Source organism: Pagrus pagrus (genome assembly GCF_965226575.1).
Source record: "Pagrus pagrus genome assembly, chromosome: 9".
NCBI lineage: Eukaryota > Metazoa > Chordata > Actinopteri > Spariformes > Sparidae > Pagrus > Pagrus pagrus.
Genome location: NC_140193.1, coordinates 13,151,568 through 13,164,233, shown reverse-complemented (window position 1 = coordinate 13,164,233; position 12,666 = coordinate 13,151,568). Strand labels below are relative to the sequence as shown.

Below are 12,666 nucleotides of genomic sequence, written 5' to 3'. Positions count from 1 at the left end.
CACCAGTGTGATGATTGGTTGAGAAGAGGTGGAGAACGACACAGCTGGAATTAGAAAAGAACAGACTCTCTCTCTCTCTAACTGAAATCATCATTTGTCATTTTGTACATCCATCCACTCACATTATTGCACATTTCTGGGTCAGAGGTGTGATAGCAGGAGCCCAGCTGTCCTTTTTCAAAGCAACATTCTGCACTTTTCTCTGGGGAATGTCCAAGAACCTCTAGGCATGTAAGAATCCATTCAGAGCCTCATGGCCCGAGGACACAGACAGTTTTCCTTGGTGGCTGGAAGACATCAGAGAGGCATCTAAATCTCCTCCACTGCATCATCTTGGGGATGAGTTACAGTTTGTTGCTGCTGAGAACAGTCAGTCAGCCGAATCACTTCAGCTGCTTCATTGCATGATGTTATTATTTCAGGCACAACTCCGAGGTCATGCCAAATGTTGAGCGTGAGCATTCAGATTGACTTGTAAATGGAGTGTTTTGCTTTGCGTCTTTATTCTCCTAAATACTTCCAATTAAGAAATTATCTTATTGAGCCTGTTCTCATCAGAAAAACGACCATAAAGGTAAAAAATCAAGGCAGCTCGTTACGACCCATATGGACATTTGTTGTTAGGCGGTGACCTCTAGTGGCTGTAGTAATTATTACAGCTACAAAGGAGGAAGTGAGGTGAAGTAGTAAAAAGAGTGAGAAGTCCGTTTTTTTCACCACTAGTTGTGCCATGGAGCAAAGTTCCTGTTTGTACACACGTGCACAATGACATAGGCACACAAACACGCAAATATAATGAATGCAAGCCTGAAGAAGACGTTGAACAGGCCAGGTCTGTTAAATGCAAGAGGGTGGTATGAAGTCCCTTGTTTTCCTCGCATTTGTCAAAAGTTATAATATGAGCATGTAATGATGAATGAAACACAGCTTTTACGCCGGAAAAACTCACAGATGGGTTTTGGAGAAAAACAGAATGTGACATATGTTTGATTAGTTCGCAGGACAGCTTTAACCAGCAATCAGTCTTTTTTCGCCATCATTTGTTGGACCCTAGGACTGAGCCCCTAGGGTGTTTGCACACCCCTCGCACAGCTGAATCAACCTGGAAGAGAACGATGCTCAGACTGGGAGTTGTTGACCCGCATGTCATGGAATCCAACACAGTCTGGTTTACATTGGACGGTGTATTTTTGGAAATCTGAATATATTCAGCATTCACAGGGTTGATTTAAAAAGGAGAAAAGCCTGTTTTTAGACATTTAGAAAGGGCTCATAAAACACAGCAGTCTCCTTCTGGGGCGATCAGTAACAACATGTCATCTTGTGTTGTGTTTTTAACTGTTTAGCACAACAAGTTTAATTTGGATAGAACATAGTGGTGAGATGCATTATTCACTCAAAGCAATGTAACAATCAGCTACAGAAATATTGCTCAAATATTGAGGTGTTTACAAAAGACTTTGTCAGAGAAAAAAACAATAATTCATTCCGCTGAGTAATAACCATCCATACAAGATCAGATAGAAAGACAGTCTTTCAAAAGGAGGCCTCACATTGAAATTACAGCTGATGTCACTGGAGATGTGTAGCGATATCAGGGCAGAATAATGGTGCGACATGTTTGGAACAAGAAAAGTTGAGAGGCACTCCATTTCACACCTGTTTTAAATGCTTTGACCACTTTGGCAGCTGCTAAATCACTTTAATCCCATCTGAAATTAGACACTTCAAAATGATTAAATACTTTTGCCCAAGTCTTTTTGAAGGACAAAATAACCTTTAATCATTAAGCATGCAGAACACTGGCAGAATAAGAATATGGAAGATGGTGATTAAGAAAGCTGACAAAGTTGAATTTAGGGTGAAAAATCCTCAATTTATTAATTGATATTCCTCCTGTTCAAACCCTTAATCAATCCTTCTTTTATGTACTTCTTTGGGAGTTTTGTGACTTTCCATTTAGTGTAATGACTCATCATCTGTTTGTGTGTGTGTTTCTTTAGGGTATTTGGGTCCCAGAGGGTGAAACGGTGAAGATTCCTGTCGCCATTAAAATCCTAAATGAGGCCACAGGACCCAAGGCTAATGTGGAGTTCATGGACGTGAGTATCCTGAAAACTGGAAAATGGAACAAAGAAAAACAATAAATTCCAATATGTAATTGTTTTTCTGATGGTAGTTCACAGTTTAATCTCAGCATTTACAGAAATTAGCTACCTTTTTGTGATATATGTTGTTATTTGGAAGTATTTAGAGCTGTGTTTTGGTTACATCAGTATAGCAGATACAACATACCTATCATGAGATTGTTGCTATGGTGACACAAAGTCAAATTTGGGGATATGACCAACATAGAAGTAGCCACCAGAAGAAATAAAATAATTCCTCATCACTTTTTAAAAAGAGACAACTTACAGGCTGTTGGAAACTAAGTTGAGACCCTCAAGACACCAGAATGGAAACCATCAGGGGCCCCTAGGACCCCTCTATACACCCACGTACACACACACCATGCCACGGGCTCCCAGCACAGTGCAGAAGGCCCCATTTATAAAACATTCACAGCTCGGCTCATTTCAAAAGGAAAAGTGAAAAAAAAAAAAATCAAAATTATTACCCTATGATGATGCAATGCAGATGAAATAAGCCCCATCAACTCGCGTACACATCCAGACGCGGGCACGCACACACATTGAAAGCGACCCAATTGCACTCATGTTTTGCACTTAGTTTGACAGTCTAAGAGGAAGAGTTTTGGAGTGTTAGCATTTCTATTTTTATCAGGACATCTTTGATGAATCTCCTACGTGTGTTTAATTTAATGCCTCATTTGCTTTTAGGGCTTGTCTCACAATCAGAGCACCAGATAAAGGGGGACAAAAGAGGTGATACAGTGGATATGAAAACACTGTATATAGAGGGATGGAGTTGTTTATTTTTAAGCAAATACGTATTCATGTACCAGCAAACATACATGCAAAAAAATGCAATTGCATACTGTATATGAATGTCTCCCTGTGAGTGCATATCATGACACAAAGCCACCTACATATTCCAGTGATACCTAAGTTCACATTCATCCAGTTCCCTTCGTGTTTCCACAGTTATTGACTGCTGAGCAGCTGGGGGCTCAGCTTCTGCTCGAAGGGAACATCAGTGGTAGTTACACTGGGAAAAAGAGTGCCATTCATTTACTTTAACCATCCATATTTTCCCAGTTGGAGTGGGATATCTGACTGGTGACCTTCTGGCCGCAGGCCACACTCAGCTGCCACCGACTGTTTGAAGAATGTCACAAAGGATTGATTGTCCTTTAGCATGTGTGTGTGTGTGAGTGAGTGTGTGTGTGTGCGCGCGCGTGAGACTGCTTTATTTAAACAGTAATGGGACAAAATCTTGGGCCCACCAACAACATACCAATACCACCTCACTGCTGCCGATGCCAAACAAGAGCCTTGAGTGTCACACAGAGCTAGATCGTCATGCATGTACATGTTTGCAAGTGTGTGTTTGTGTGTGTGCATGTAATCATAATAGTGGCTACAGTCAGGGAGGGCGCGCTACAGTACGCATTCCTTTTGAAAGCCAAACTCCTGCTCAAGGCTTGTTTCCACTGAAGCAGGATAAACCCTTGTGGCCTGTCCTTGGAAACTGCATTCAGTAACTCTGTTTTCCCCTGTGCATGAAGGAGATTATGTTCTGTTCTTTTCATTAATGTTTTGCTCAGTAATTATGAGTATGAAACAGACGAGAGCATTCCCAAAGATAAACACTTCTACAATACAATACATAAACTAATACAATACATACTGTAAACTGTGACATTAAACCTTATTTATTAAGCTCTTCTTGAGACAGAGTTACAAATTTAAAAAAGTGTTTGAAAACCCACAAACAAATTCAGTTGTGTGGAATGTGTGTTGGTTCACCTTTTTCATGTACTGAATTGAAAACATCACGGGCAATTTAGGTTTGTTAAAGCAGCGGAGAACACTGCTGCACACTTAATTTCATTTTAAATTCATAGAGAATAACCGAAGTGACAATTTAAAAAAAATCCTTTTTCATTATGATTTCATTTGGTTATAATTTTGTTAGACGGCAAAATGAGAAATTGCAAGAGGGAGGCTGAAAACTCTCTCAAGCAACTGTATGAAAAGCACAACATGAGCAAGGCCTTTTGTGTTTTCATAAATATCTACCTCTTTCCCACTGGCTTTTTATTCAAGCATTTATTGGATATGGAAAAAGATGTTTAATGATCAGATGATCGGAATGCTGCTAATTAAAAGTGCTAATCAGTCCATATACGGTTACTCATGTTTTTAAAGTGTTGCACATTAACAAAGCAACGGTACATGAATGCTCATGAACACGCCAAAGTCAGGAAAAACAACTTCCCAAATCGGGAAATGGGATCATCCGAGGAGCATGTGAATGGATTATTTCAGCTCTCCATGTAGACACACAGTGCTGGAGCTCTGGAAAAATCTATTAAAATGCCAGTTCCCAAAAAAGCCTTGTCCTCAGGAAAATAATGACTACAGACCAGTGGCTCTAACTTGTAAGTCCTGTTGCATATGCGAGACTGCTTTTTATTGATTTCAATTCAGCTTTTATTTCTATTCTTCCACATACCCTGCTTTAAAACGTGGTAAAGTTATAGCTGATCCTTCAGTTTAAAACGTATCACTCTTTTCTATCAAATCGGCAACAACTAGTGAAATTTCACTCAGCGCTTTCTGATAAAGTAGTAGGTAGTAACGAGGATGTGTCAGTTCACCGTCAGCTCCCAGCCTAATCAATTTGTAGTGAAATCTCACATGACACTGTTATACTCGGCCGACTCATAAGTGACTCCAACACAACACTTTTTCCATTTCAGTCATTATTCTGAGTTTGTTCAGGTCTTTGTTACCCTGAAAATGCAAATATTGTGCAGTTATTTACTTTTAGCCTTAACCGTAGATTTGAGTGTGCGAAAATCAATGTATGAAACTCTGAAAAGGTATCACAGGACGCTGTAGTATGGGTTTCTTTCATCTGTGGGTCATAGCTTGCGAGGTTGATTCTTTATATAACATGATCTTCTGGCCATTAATCCAAAGATGTCCACGTCTACAAGAGTGAAGTCGTCATCACAGGGACAGGGGGTTTAGTTGAAAGGGATCCTGTCTGAGCAGTCAGGCAGACAGAGAGGCCCAGTTTCACACTGTCTTTGGTCTGATTTACCAACATTCGCAGTCACTGGACACCTCCAGCACACGAGCAAGTATCTGATCATGCAAGTGTTGTGATACATGAGTCATATGCGTAAATCTTGACTGTGTTATGGTCGTATCTCTCCATCAGCGTTCAGTGGACCCTCTACACACTATATATCTGTCTCTCCCCAATGCACACACACACACAATCACCAACACTTGTGTATCCTTACGGCACAGCTATACATCTCATGATGAATCTTCTTATCAACCCATAACTCCTGTAGTCAAAATGCTTTGTGTGTGTGGTCGTTGCGTAGCACAGAATCGATCAATGTCTGTTTTTGTCTTTGGTTTTCTTTCTTTATCATATAATATTTAGTTGCTTATGTTTCTATGCCGCAATCGCATGCAATATTGCAAATACTATCACAGTAAACATAATATAACTAACCTTTGCTCTTGTATTAAAACTCCTGCACATAAAGGTGTTACATTAAAGGCTCCAAAGTTCAAAGCTCTATAAATAATGAACTGGAGCAGCTTCTTCACGTGTAAATCATCTCAGACCAAACTTAGCCCTTCCCACACAGAGACACGTGATTTACAGCAATCTCACCTTAGTGTATTTACTACATTTATAGTCTACTACAAAGCATGCAGACAGTCTTCTGAAGCAGCGAGTGACTTTGATGTCAAGGTTTTGAATACAAATCTGCAGTTTCTGACATTGTGGAACCTCGCTGCTCACTTCAAGAGAAACCTCATCTTTAAACAGAATAAGGGCTTCTACTGTATGGTCTTTGACAGTTCAGTCTACACTTGTAAACATGATGAACTCTCTGCCAGTGTGTCGAGTCTTTGAACCTTTGCTCTGGCATTTGTCTTTTGACACTAACTAGAAGAAGACTAGCACATTATGAAGATGTTATTTTTAACAGGACATAGGTTTTCTTAGTCTGGATATGGCTCCTTTAAACACATGATCATTAGTGACAAAGTTAAAGTGAGATTTGTATTTTTTATGTAGTGAATCCTTCATGTGATCCATGTAAGGGTGATGTGAAGTCAGGGACATCACTTTATGTGAAAAAAAAGTGGTGGAAACATAAAACATTTTTAAACAGTAATCCACATATGCAACTTTAAAGCAAGTAAGTGGGGGATCATTATAAGGTCAGAGATAATGAAGGCGGGGAAAAAATGCATAAACGTGTTCAAAAGTGCTGTCTAGGCTGCTACAGAGTCAACAATACAAAAATAGCACTATGTCAATCAAACAATGCTAATATTACATCTACCCTGCAATAATGATATCCAATACCACTGCCCTATTTTCTTCTAACAAATTATGCTTTTAAAAAGTGATTGGGACAAAATTGTCCATTTCCAAATGTGGTGTAGACATTTTCCCAGCTTCCCCAATGTGTGAATGACACCTATGTTTGAAGTTAATCTATTTAAACATTGTAATTTGAGTAAACATATTAATATGCTATTCTGACTTTGCAGTTGTAGAGGGCAGATTAAACTATTCAGTCTTTGCCTTTATATGTTTGACTCTCTGGAGAAATTATTCTGTGTGTAATAACAAGATCTAAAGGCTCCATGTACAGTTTAATCCAAATAATGACTGGCAGCCAAAAAACATCACAGTGTTGCCAAAAAAAATCATATCGGTGCCTCGGTTTGAAAGAGAATTTCAAAGTCAAACATTTACTCAACCATCCGAGATCACAGAAAGAACATGACAGTGATGTATTTTCTGTTTGTGTTTTGCTGAAACAGTTGCCTAAGTGCCGACACACTGTAGAGTGTGTTGACATACAATTGTAAATTTCATCATCCATCCTCAACCCTTTTCCCCCACATGCCTGAGTGTATATCTGTCTTATTCAGGAGGCCCTCATCATGGCAAGCATGGAGCACCCCCACTTGGTTCGCCTGCTGGGTGTCTGCCTGAGTCCCACCATCCAGCTGGTCACGCAGCTGATGCCTCACGGGTGCCTGCTCGACTATGTCCATGAGCACAAGGACAACATCGGATCCCAACTGTTGCTCAACTGGTGTGTCCAGATCGCCAAGGTAAGGATGGAAAAGGTTTTACTTGCTGTGTGATTGGCTTTGGTGATAGGCAGACTGGCGAATTGGCGTATTGATAATGGGTTATTTTGCTGGTTTGAATGTTGCAACAAATATCTCAGTGAGTCATACATGCTGGTTTGGAGAGTCGGTGAGTCATTAAACCCTTTGTGGATCTGTACACTGGCTTTGGATCCATGGCTTTATATATTGCATGATTTGAATAGTGCATATTAATTAAATAATGCAATTAATCCGACTCAATGGATGTAGACGGTTGGCATAAGTCTGCCATTGGTCGTCTATTTCAGGCCGCGTTTTCCTCCCTCTCCCTATCCATGTTACTTTTTTTCAAAATCCCTGTCGCTACGGGAAACAACAAGCTAGCAACCTACACGCCGACAATGGCAAGTTACTCTAACACGTACCTAGTCGGTAACGATATAAACAAGCTAACAGCTCTTACATTTTCTTTTGTGGGGACTTAATGCCAGGGCTCACCTCAGTTAGCTGCACAGCGGTCCTGTCATAGACACTGTGTATATCACTTGGCAGACTAGACTTTCAGGCTTGGAGGGACTACATCTTTGACATAATGACAAAACTGTTATTTCTTCACATTTTATTAACTTTCTGAAAATTTTAAATCAAGAGTTCTTTCGTTAATAAACAATTGTTTATTAACGCTCCAACTGATGTCTATTATATATTTTTTTAAGGGATAGTAAATACTGTTAAGTTTATCTATAAACATCATTTGGATGCCCATTATTATTTTGCAACTGATAGTTATAAACCTTTACTATTGCTTAATAAATGGTTAAAAAAAACATTTTATTGTATATTAACCATTGGATAACTATTAACTAAACTATTAATTAAAGTTTTAAGTTTTAATTAACTATAAATTTACCATTTATTAATGACGGTTATTATAAAATTTCACCAAAAGAAATTTGTCTTTTTCACTATTTCTACTAAGCTGTTTTAAGTGAATGATAATACTTAACATTTCTCTCTCTCCCATATTTGTGTTGTATTGACATTGGCTCTTGCCTTTTTTGACATCTTACTGTATTAATAATTGTGTTTACCTTGGATTACATGGACACACAACTACTGAACCACCCTTTACCCTTTTATAACATTTCTCAGCTGCTGGCGGCCAAGTCAATTGCTGCATTGCTTCCAAAGTGAAAAGTAGATGTCTGTGTCCGTCTATGGCTGCAAGCCAGAGACAAGGGCTGAATATTTGGTACACTGTCCGTGAGTGTGTGTTGGTGTGTGTGGAGGGTTCAATAGTAGACAGCGGCGCCCCTTACCAGCCTCTCTGGAGAACTGAAGTAAATAATTCAAAGTCTTGCCTGACTTTGGTGGGGGAAGTGTTGAGGGAAGGAAGCTCCATGTTACAGGATCAGGGATGTAGGAGTGCATTGTTATTGATTTTAAACTAGTTGTCAATGTTAATAGGTGACATACACATAGAAATGTAATCTCTTTCTCTGTCTCTGTATGTCTGCAGATCTGTAGGGTGAGGAAGGGTTGTAAGCTTCACAATTTCTTCATCTCTTTATCATCAGGTTCATGTAATCATACACAGAGAGCAGAGCAATTGGCTTAAAAACGAAGAGAAGCAGAATGAAAATGACTCAGCAGTCGCTGCAGTCCCAGATTTAATATCTTAGACAAATATTTCTGTTGCCATTTTTGGCTAAATCATAGATAGGCAGCACTGCAGTGAGCTGCCTTGTGAAAATATTAAACCATCAATTAAACATTGGGACACGGTTACAATCATACCACACAAAGTGATTTTTCAAACCAAAGGCGATCAGAGCATGCATTAAGTCTTGCCACGCTGACAAACATCCCATGCTGTGTAACACAAATATTTTCATGGTATGGAATTAATCACAGTAATTACTTTGTGGGGAAAAAAGATGTAGATCAGCTATACACACATGAAGAAATATATACCAGCTGTGAACAGTTGTCAACATGAAGAAATGTATAATTCATAAAGGGTAGATATGATGATGTATTATTAACCAGTGTTATTGTGTGTCTCTAGCGTGTATTGTTCAGTGTTTTCAATGACTGGCTCCTGGGGACTCAGGTAGCTGTCAGGGGCCACGGTTAATAAGGTGCCCACACAAGGTTTCATGCTCCTCCACAATGGATGTATCTGAATAATACCAACAAGGTGAATTGGGACACTTAGCCTCCGCCATCAAGATCATCAACATTTCCACATATTGTGCTCTGAATAACTTACCCCAGACTTCAGTTAAACATTTTCCCTGCAGATTAGTTCATTATGTTTATCATGGATGTATACATCAATTCCCGCAGGGTCTCTCAGGGCTCTCAAGACTGTGACAGGGCCCCACTCTCCAAGGCAACATCCCTGTGGCCCTCCTTCTCTATCATGGCCACCATCGCAGTCATAGATTATTAATGGGGTGATCCGCCATGAGAGCCATACTAATGAGCGATTCATTAGAGCTACTATGCATGCAGGGCTCTGATGCCACAGAATGTGTTTTTTTTTCCGTAGGACTGATTTTTCTCATCCTATCTTTCCATACGCCCATACTATATCACTTTCTCCTCATTATGTCTGCTTGCTTTTTCAATCTCCTCCGCGGCACCTACTCTTTGGTCCTGTTGTACATGTACATACGGCATATAAAGTATGGTGCTGCTGAAATGTCAGATGTTTAATTTTGTAACTGCTACTGCAATACTAAAAAAAATGTATCTATGATTTCACTGCAATACCTCAGTGAGAAAAAAAAACATCACAGAATGTGTTCCTCATGAAGCTTTTTGTGGACATGACATATTTGTCCACAAATACACTTGTTTTTTTTTTACTATATGCTGATGACACTTAACTTTATGGTCGAAAAGCACCTATTATTTTGTATTATTGTATTGTAGTTCCCTTAACTACAACTCTCCGTGCTTAGATTATGTTAAACGATTATTACAGTCTAGCCGACTGAACATCCAGCACATTCAGATTACTGCAGACCATTGTAAAGACACATTTAGACTGACTATTCTAAAACACCCTTTATTTATGTTGTAAACCCTCTTCAATTGATAGAGCATTTGATAGACGTACTGCATGTTGCATCAATTCTTTTCTAACCTTATCGAAACTGAAAGCAGATGATTGGTTGAATTTCATTTCAAGTTGAACCAAGACACAGTTTGACTCTTTGACACTTTGTCTCTGAACATGTTTCATTTGAAAACACTGGTGATGACTATATTCTGCATCCTGGCATGAAAATGGCAAAACTGCTGTAAGGCACTGTAGTGATAGTCACCCTGTTATAAGATGAGACAATTTGGAAGCCTCCACATGAATCCTTTTGAACTAGTAGAAGAGACACCAAAAGAGACAGAAAAAGGCAAAATTATATCGTAAGCCACATTCACACAGGTTATACATAACAATGATGGTTCCCATTGTGATTCAGTTTCTGATTAAATATTTAGTGTGAACCCTACTTATTCTGTCTTTGAAGGAGAGCTTGGTGTCCCGCCACTTGTAAGACTTGTTTCAGGATGACACATCATAACCGCATCAATACAACACAGCTGTTCAAACAACCCCAGTTACATGGCAGGAATACATGTAGCTCATCCAAGCAACCTCAACAGTGAAAATTGTTTTTTTATCAAATCCGCCAGCAAATCTCCCCTCCTTCCTTCTCCAGCATTACTGGTTTGGATTGCCTCCAAGTCAGGTATTGTGTTTGTGTGTGAGTGTGTTTGTGTTGTGTGGTAAGAGGGTCCCACAGTGTGTATCACAGGGTCATTTCTCTGTGTAAACCAGACTAGGCAAACATGCCTCTCTCCAACTCATTACATACATCCCCAGGGTTCCAGTGAAAACTCACTTCACTCCTTTTCCCATTCTACTTGGTCTTCTCTCGCTCTCCTGTCCTTCTATGTGTTTGTATTTCAATATGTGATTCATTCATTTTTGTTTCTGTTTGTCCCTCTCTGAACACCGATGTAAGAAGAATACACTGTATGCTCATTTTAGCCTTCTATCTTTTGTTGGTCAAAATATTGTCCAACTATTCTCATGTCAGTAAAAAGGCAGGGTTGACTCACTGTAGGTGGACCACTGTGATAAGCTTCTCACTGGCTGACTATTGAGGTGCTTCTCATTTCTTAACCCCTTTTTGGATGAGCAGCCCCTACCAGTGCTACTTGCTAATGCTGAAAAAGTCTGAAAATTATTTGTGTTGTTTGGATTTATTCAAGAAACACATTTACTATGTCTGCTATCTAAATGGGACATTGTTAGTCTGTTGCTGACCGCATGGGGTAAAATATTCAACATGCAAAACATTTCCAGAATTAAATTTCCAGTGGGACACAATTTTCCAAGGACACCAGCTACAGTAGCTCAGGGCAACTAAGATCTGCCCTTGAATCAATGTGATGACCTTAATGAATTCAAATTACTGCAAGGTTGTATTTTGCCATTAAAGGGATTTTTAATGGTTTTGGATTTCCTCTGGTACAAGAACAAGGAATGAAATATTCATTCCAAAATATAACAATGGCCAATTTTTGTCACATGAATTGACACCATTACGTTGTTTACAGCACAAAATGATATTGTGTTACAATTAATGTTTAAAAGGCCCAATTTGTATTGGATATTTTCTTTATTTGATTTTTGAGTCTCATTCCCAACTTGTCAAATACCAACGCTTTGGGATTGTAGGTTGGGTTAACTGAAACCATGTGCCAGAAAGTACTATCACATAATATTTCTATGTGCTTTAATAGCTAATAGTTAGTTTTAGTTTTAGCCTGTCACTTTAAGGCACCCCTCCCGAAAAGCCCAGTATGCTCTGATTGATTAGCTCTCACAGGCCTGAGCAGGCACTGCCAACTGTGTTTCGCATCAGTTGTGGTGGTGTTTCATAACAGCTGCACTGGCGGCATGGCTAAGGGCAGTGACTGTATAGTTGTGACATCGCAACTTTATGGAAGTCCTGGTGGCTTGTTTACTGGCACAGTTACTGAATACGGGCTCTGTGCATTTATCCGTGGATTGTTTTGATACTTTCACAGTGTCAATAAAGCATCTTGACCTGCTTTATACAGACATGGAAATCTCACTTTTTACATCTGTACTGTATGTACAACTGGCTGTTATATCTCACTTATCTCGGTTAATACAGACCACCCACAGTGGTGTGACAAATTACCACTTGTTCTTAATCGAACTCTCCTTCCTCTCTCATCTCCCACACCCGTCTCTTGTTGAAATCACTCAAATTTCATTCAGATGTTTGATTCTGACGAGAACTGGCAGATAGCATTCCTGCTCCAAGACTGCATG

General features: G+C 39.4%; 1 protein-coding gene across 4 annotated transcripts in view; it reads left to right on the top strand.

Annotated features, from left to right (window-relative positions):
• Window positions 1-12,666, top strand: part of erbb4b (erb-b2 receptor tyrosine kinase 4b) — a 340,870-nt gene that overhangs the window by 275,944 nt on the left and 52,260 nt on the right. For 2 of the 4 annotated variants that reach the window (XM_084361642.1, XM_084361640.1), the window contains exons 19-20: window positions 2,004-2,102; window positions 7,107-7,289. In XM_084361642.1, the coding sequence (XP_084217768.1) occupies window positions 2,004-2,102; window positions 7,107-7,289 (282 nt within the window). Of the gene's footprint in view, window positions 1-2,003; window positions 2,103-7,103; window positions 7,290-12,666 lie in introns of all 4 variants that reach the window. The other 2 variants (XM_084361641.1, XM_084361639.1) reach the window with 1 other exon arrangement.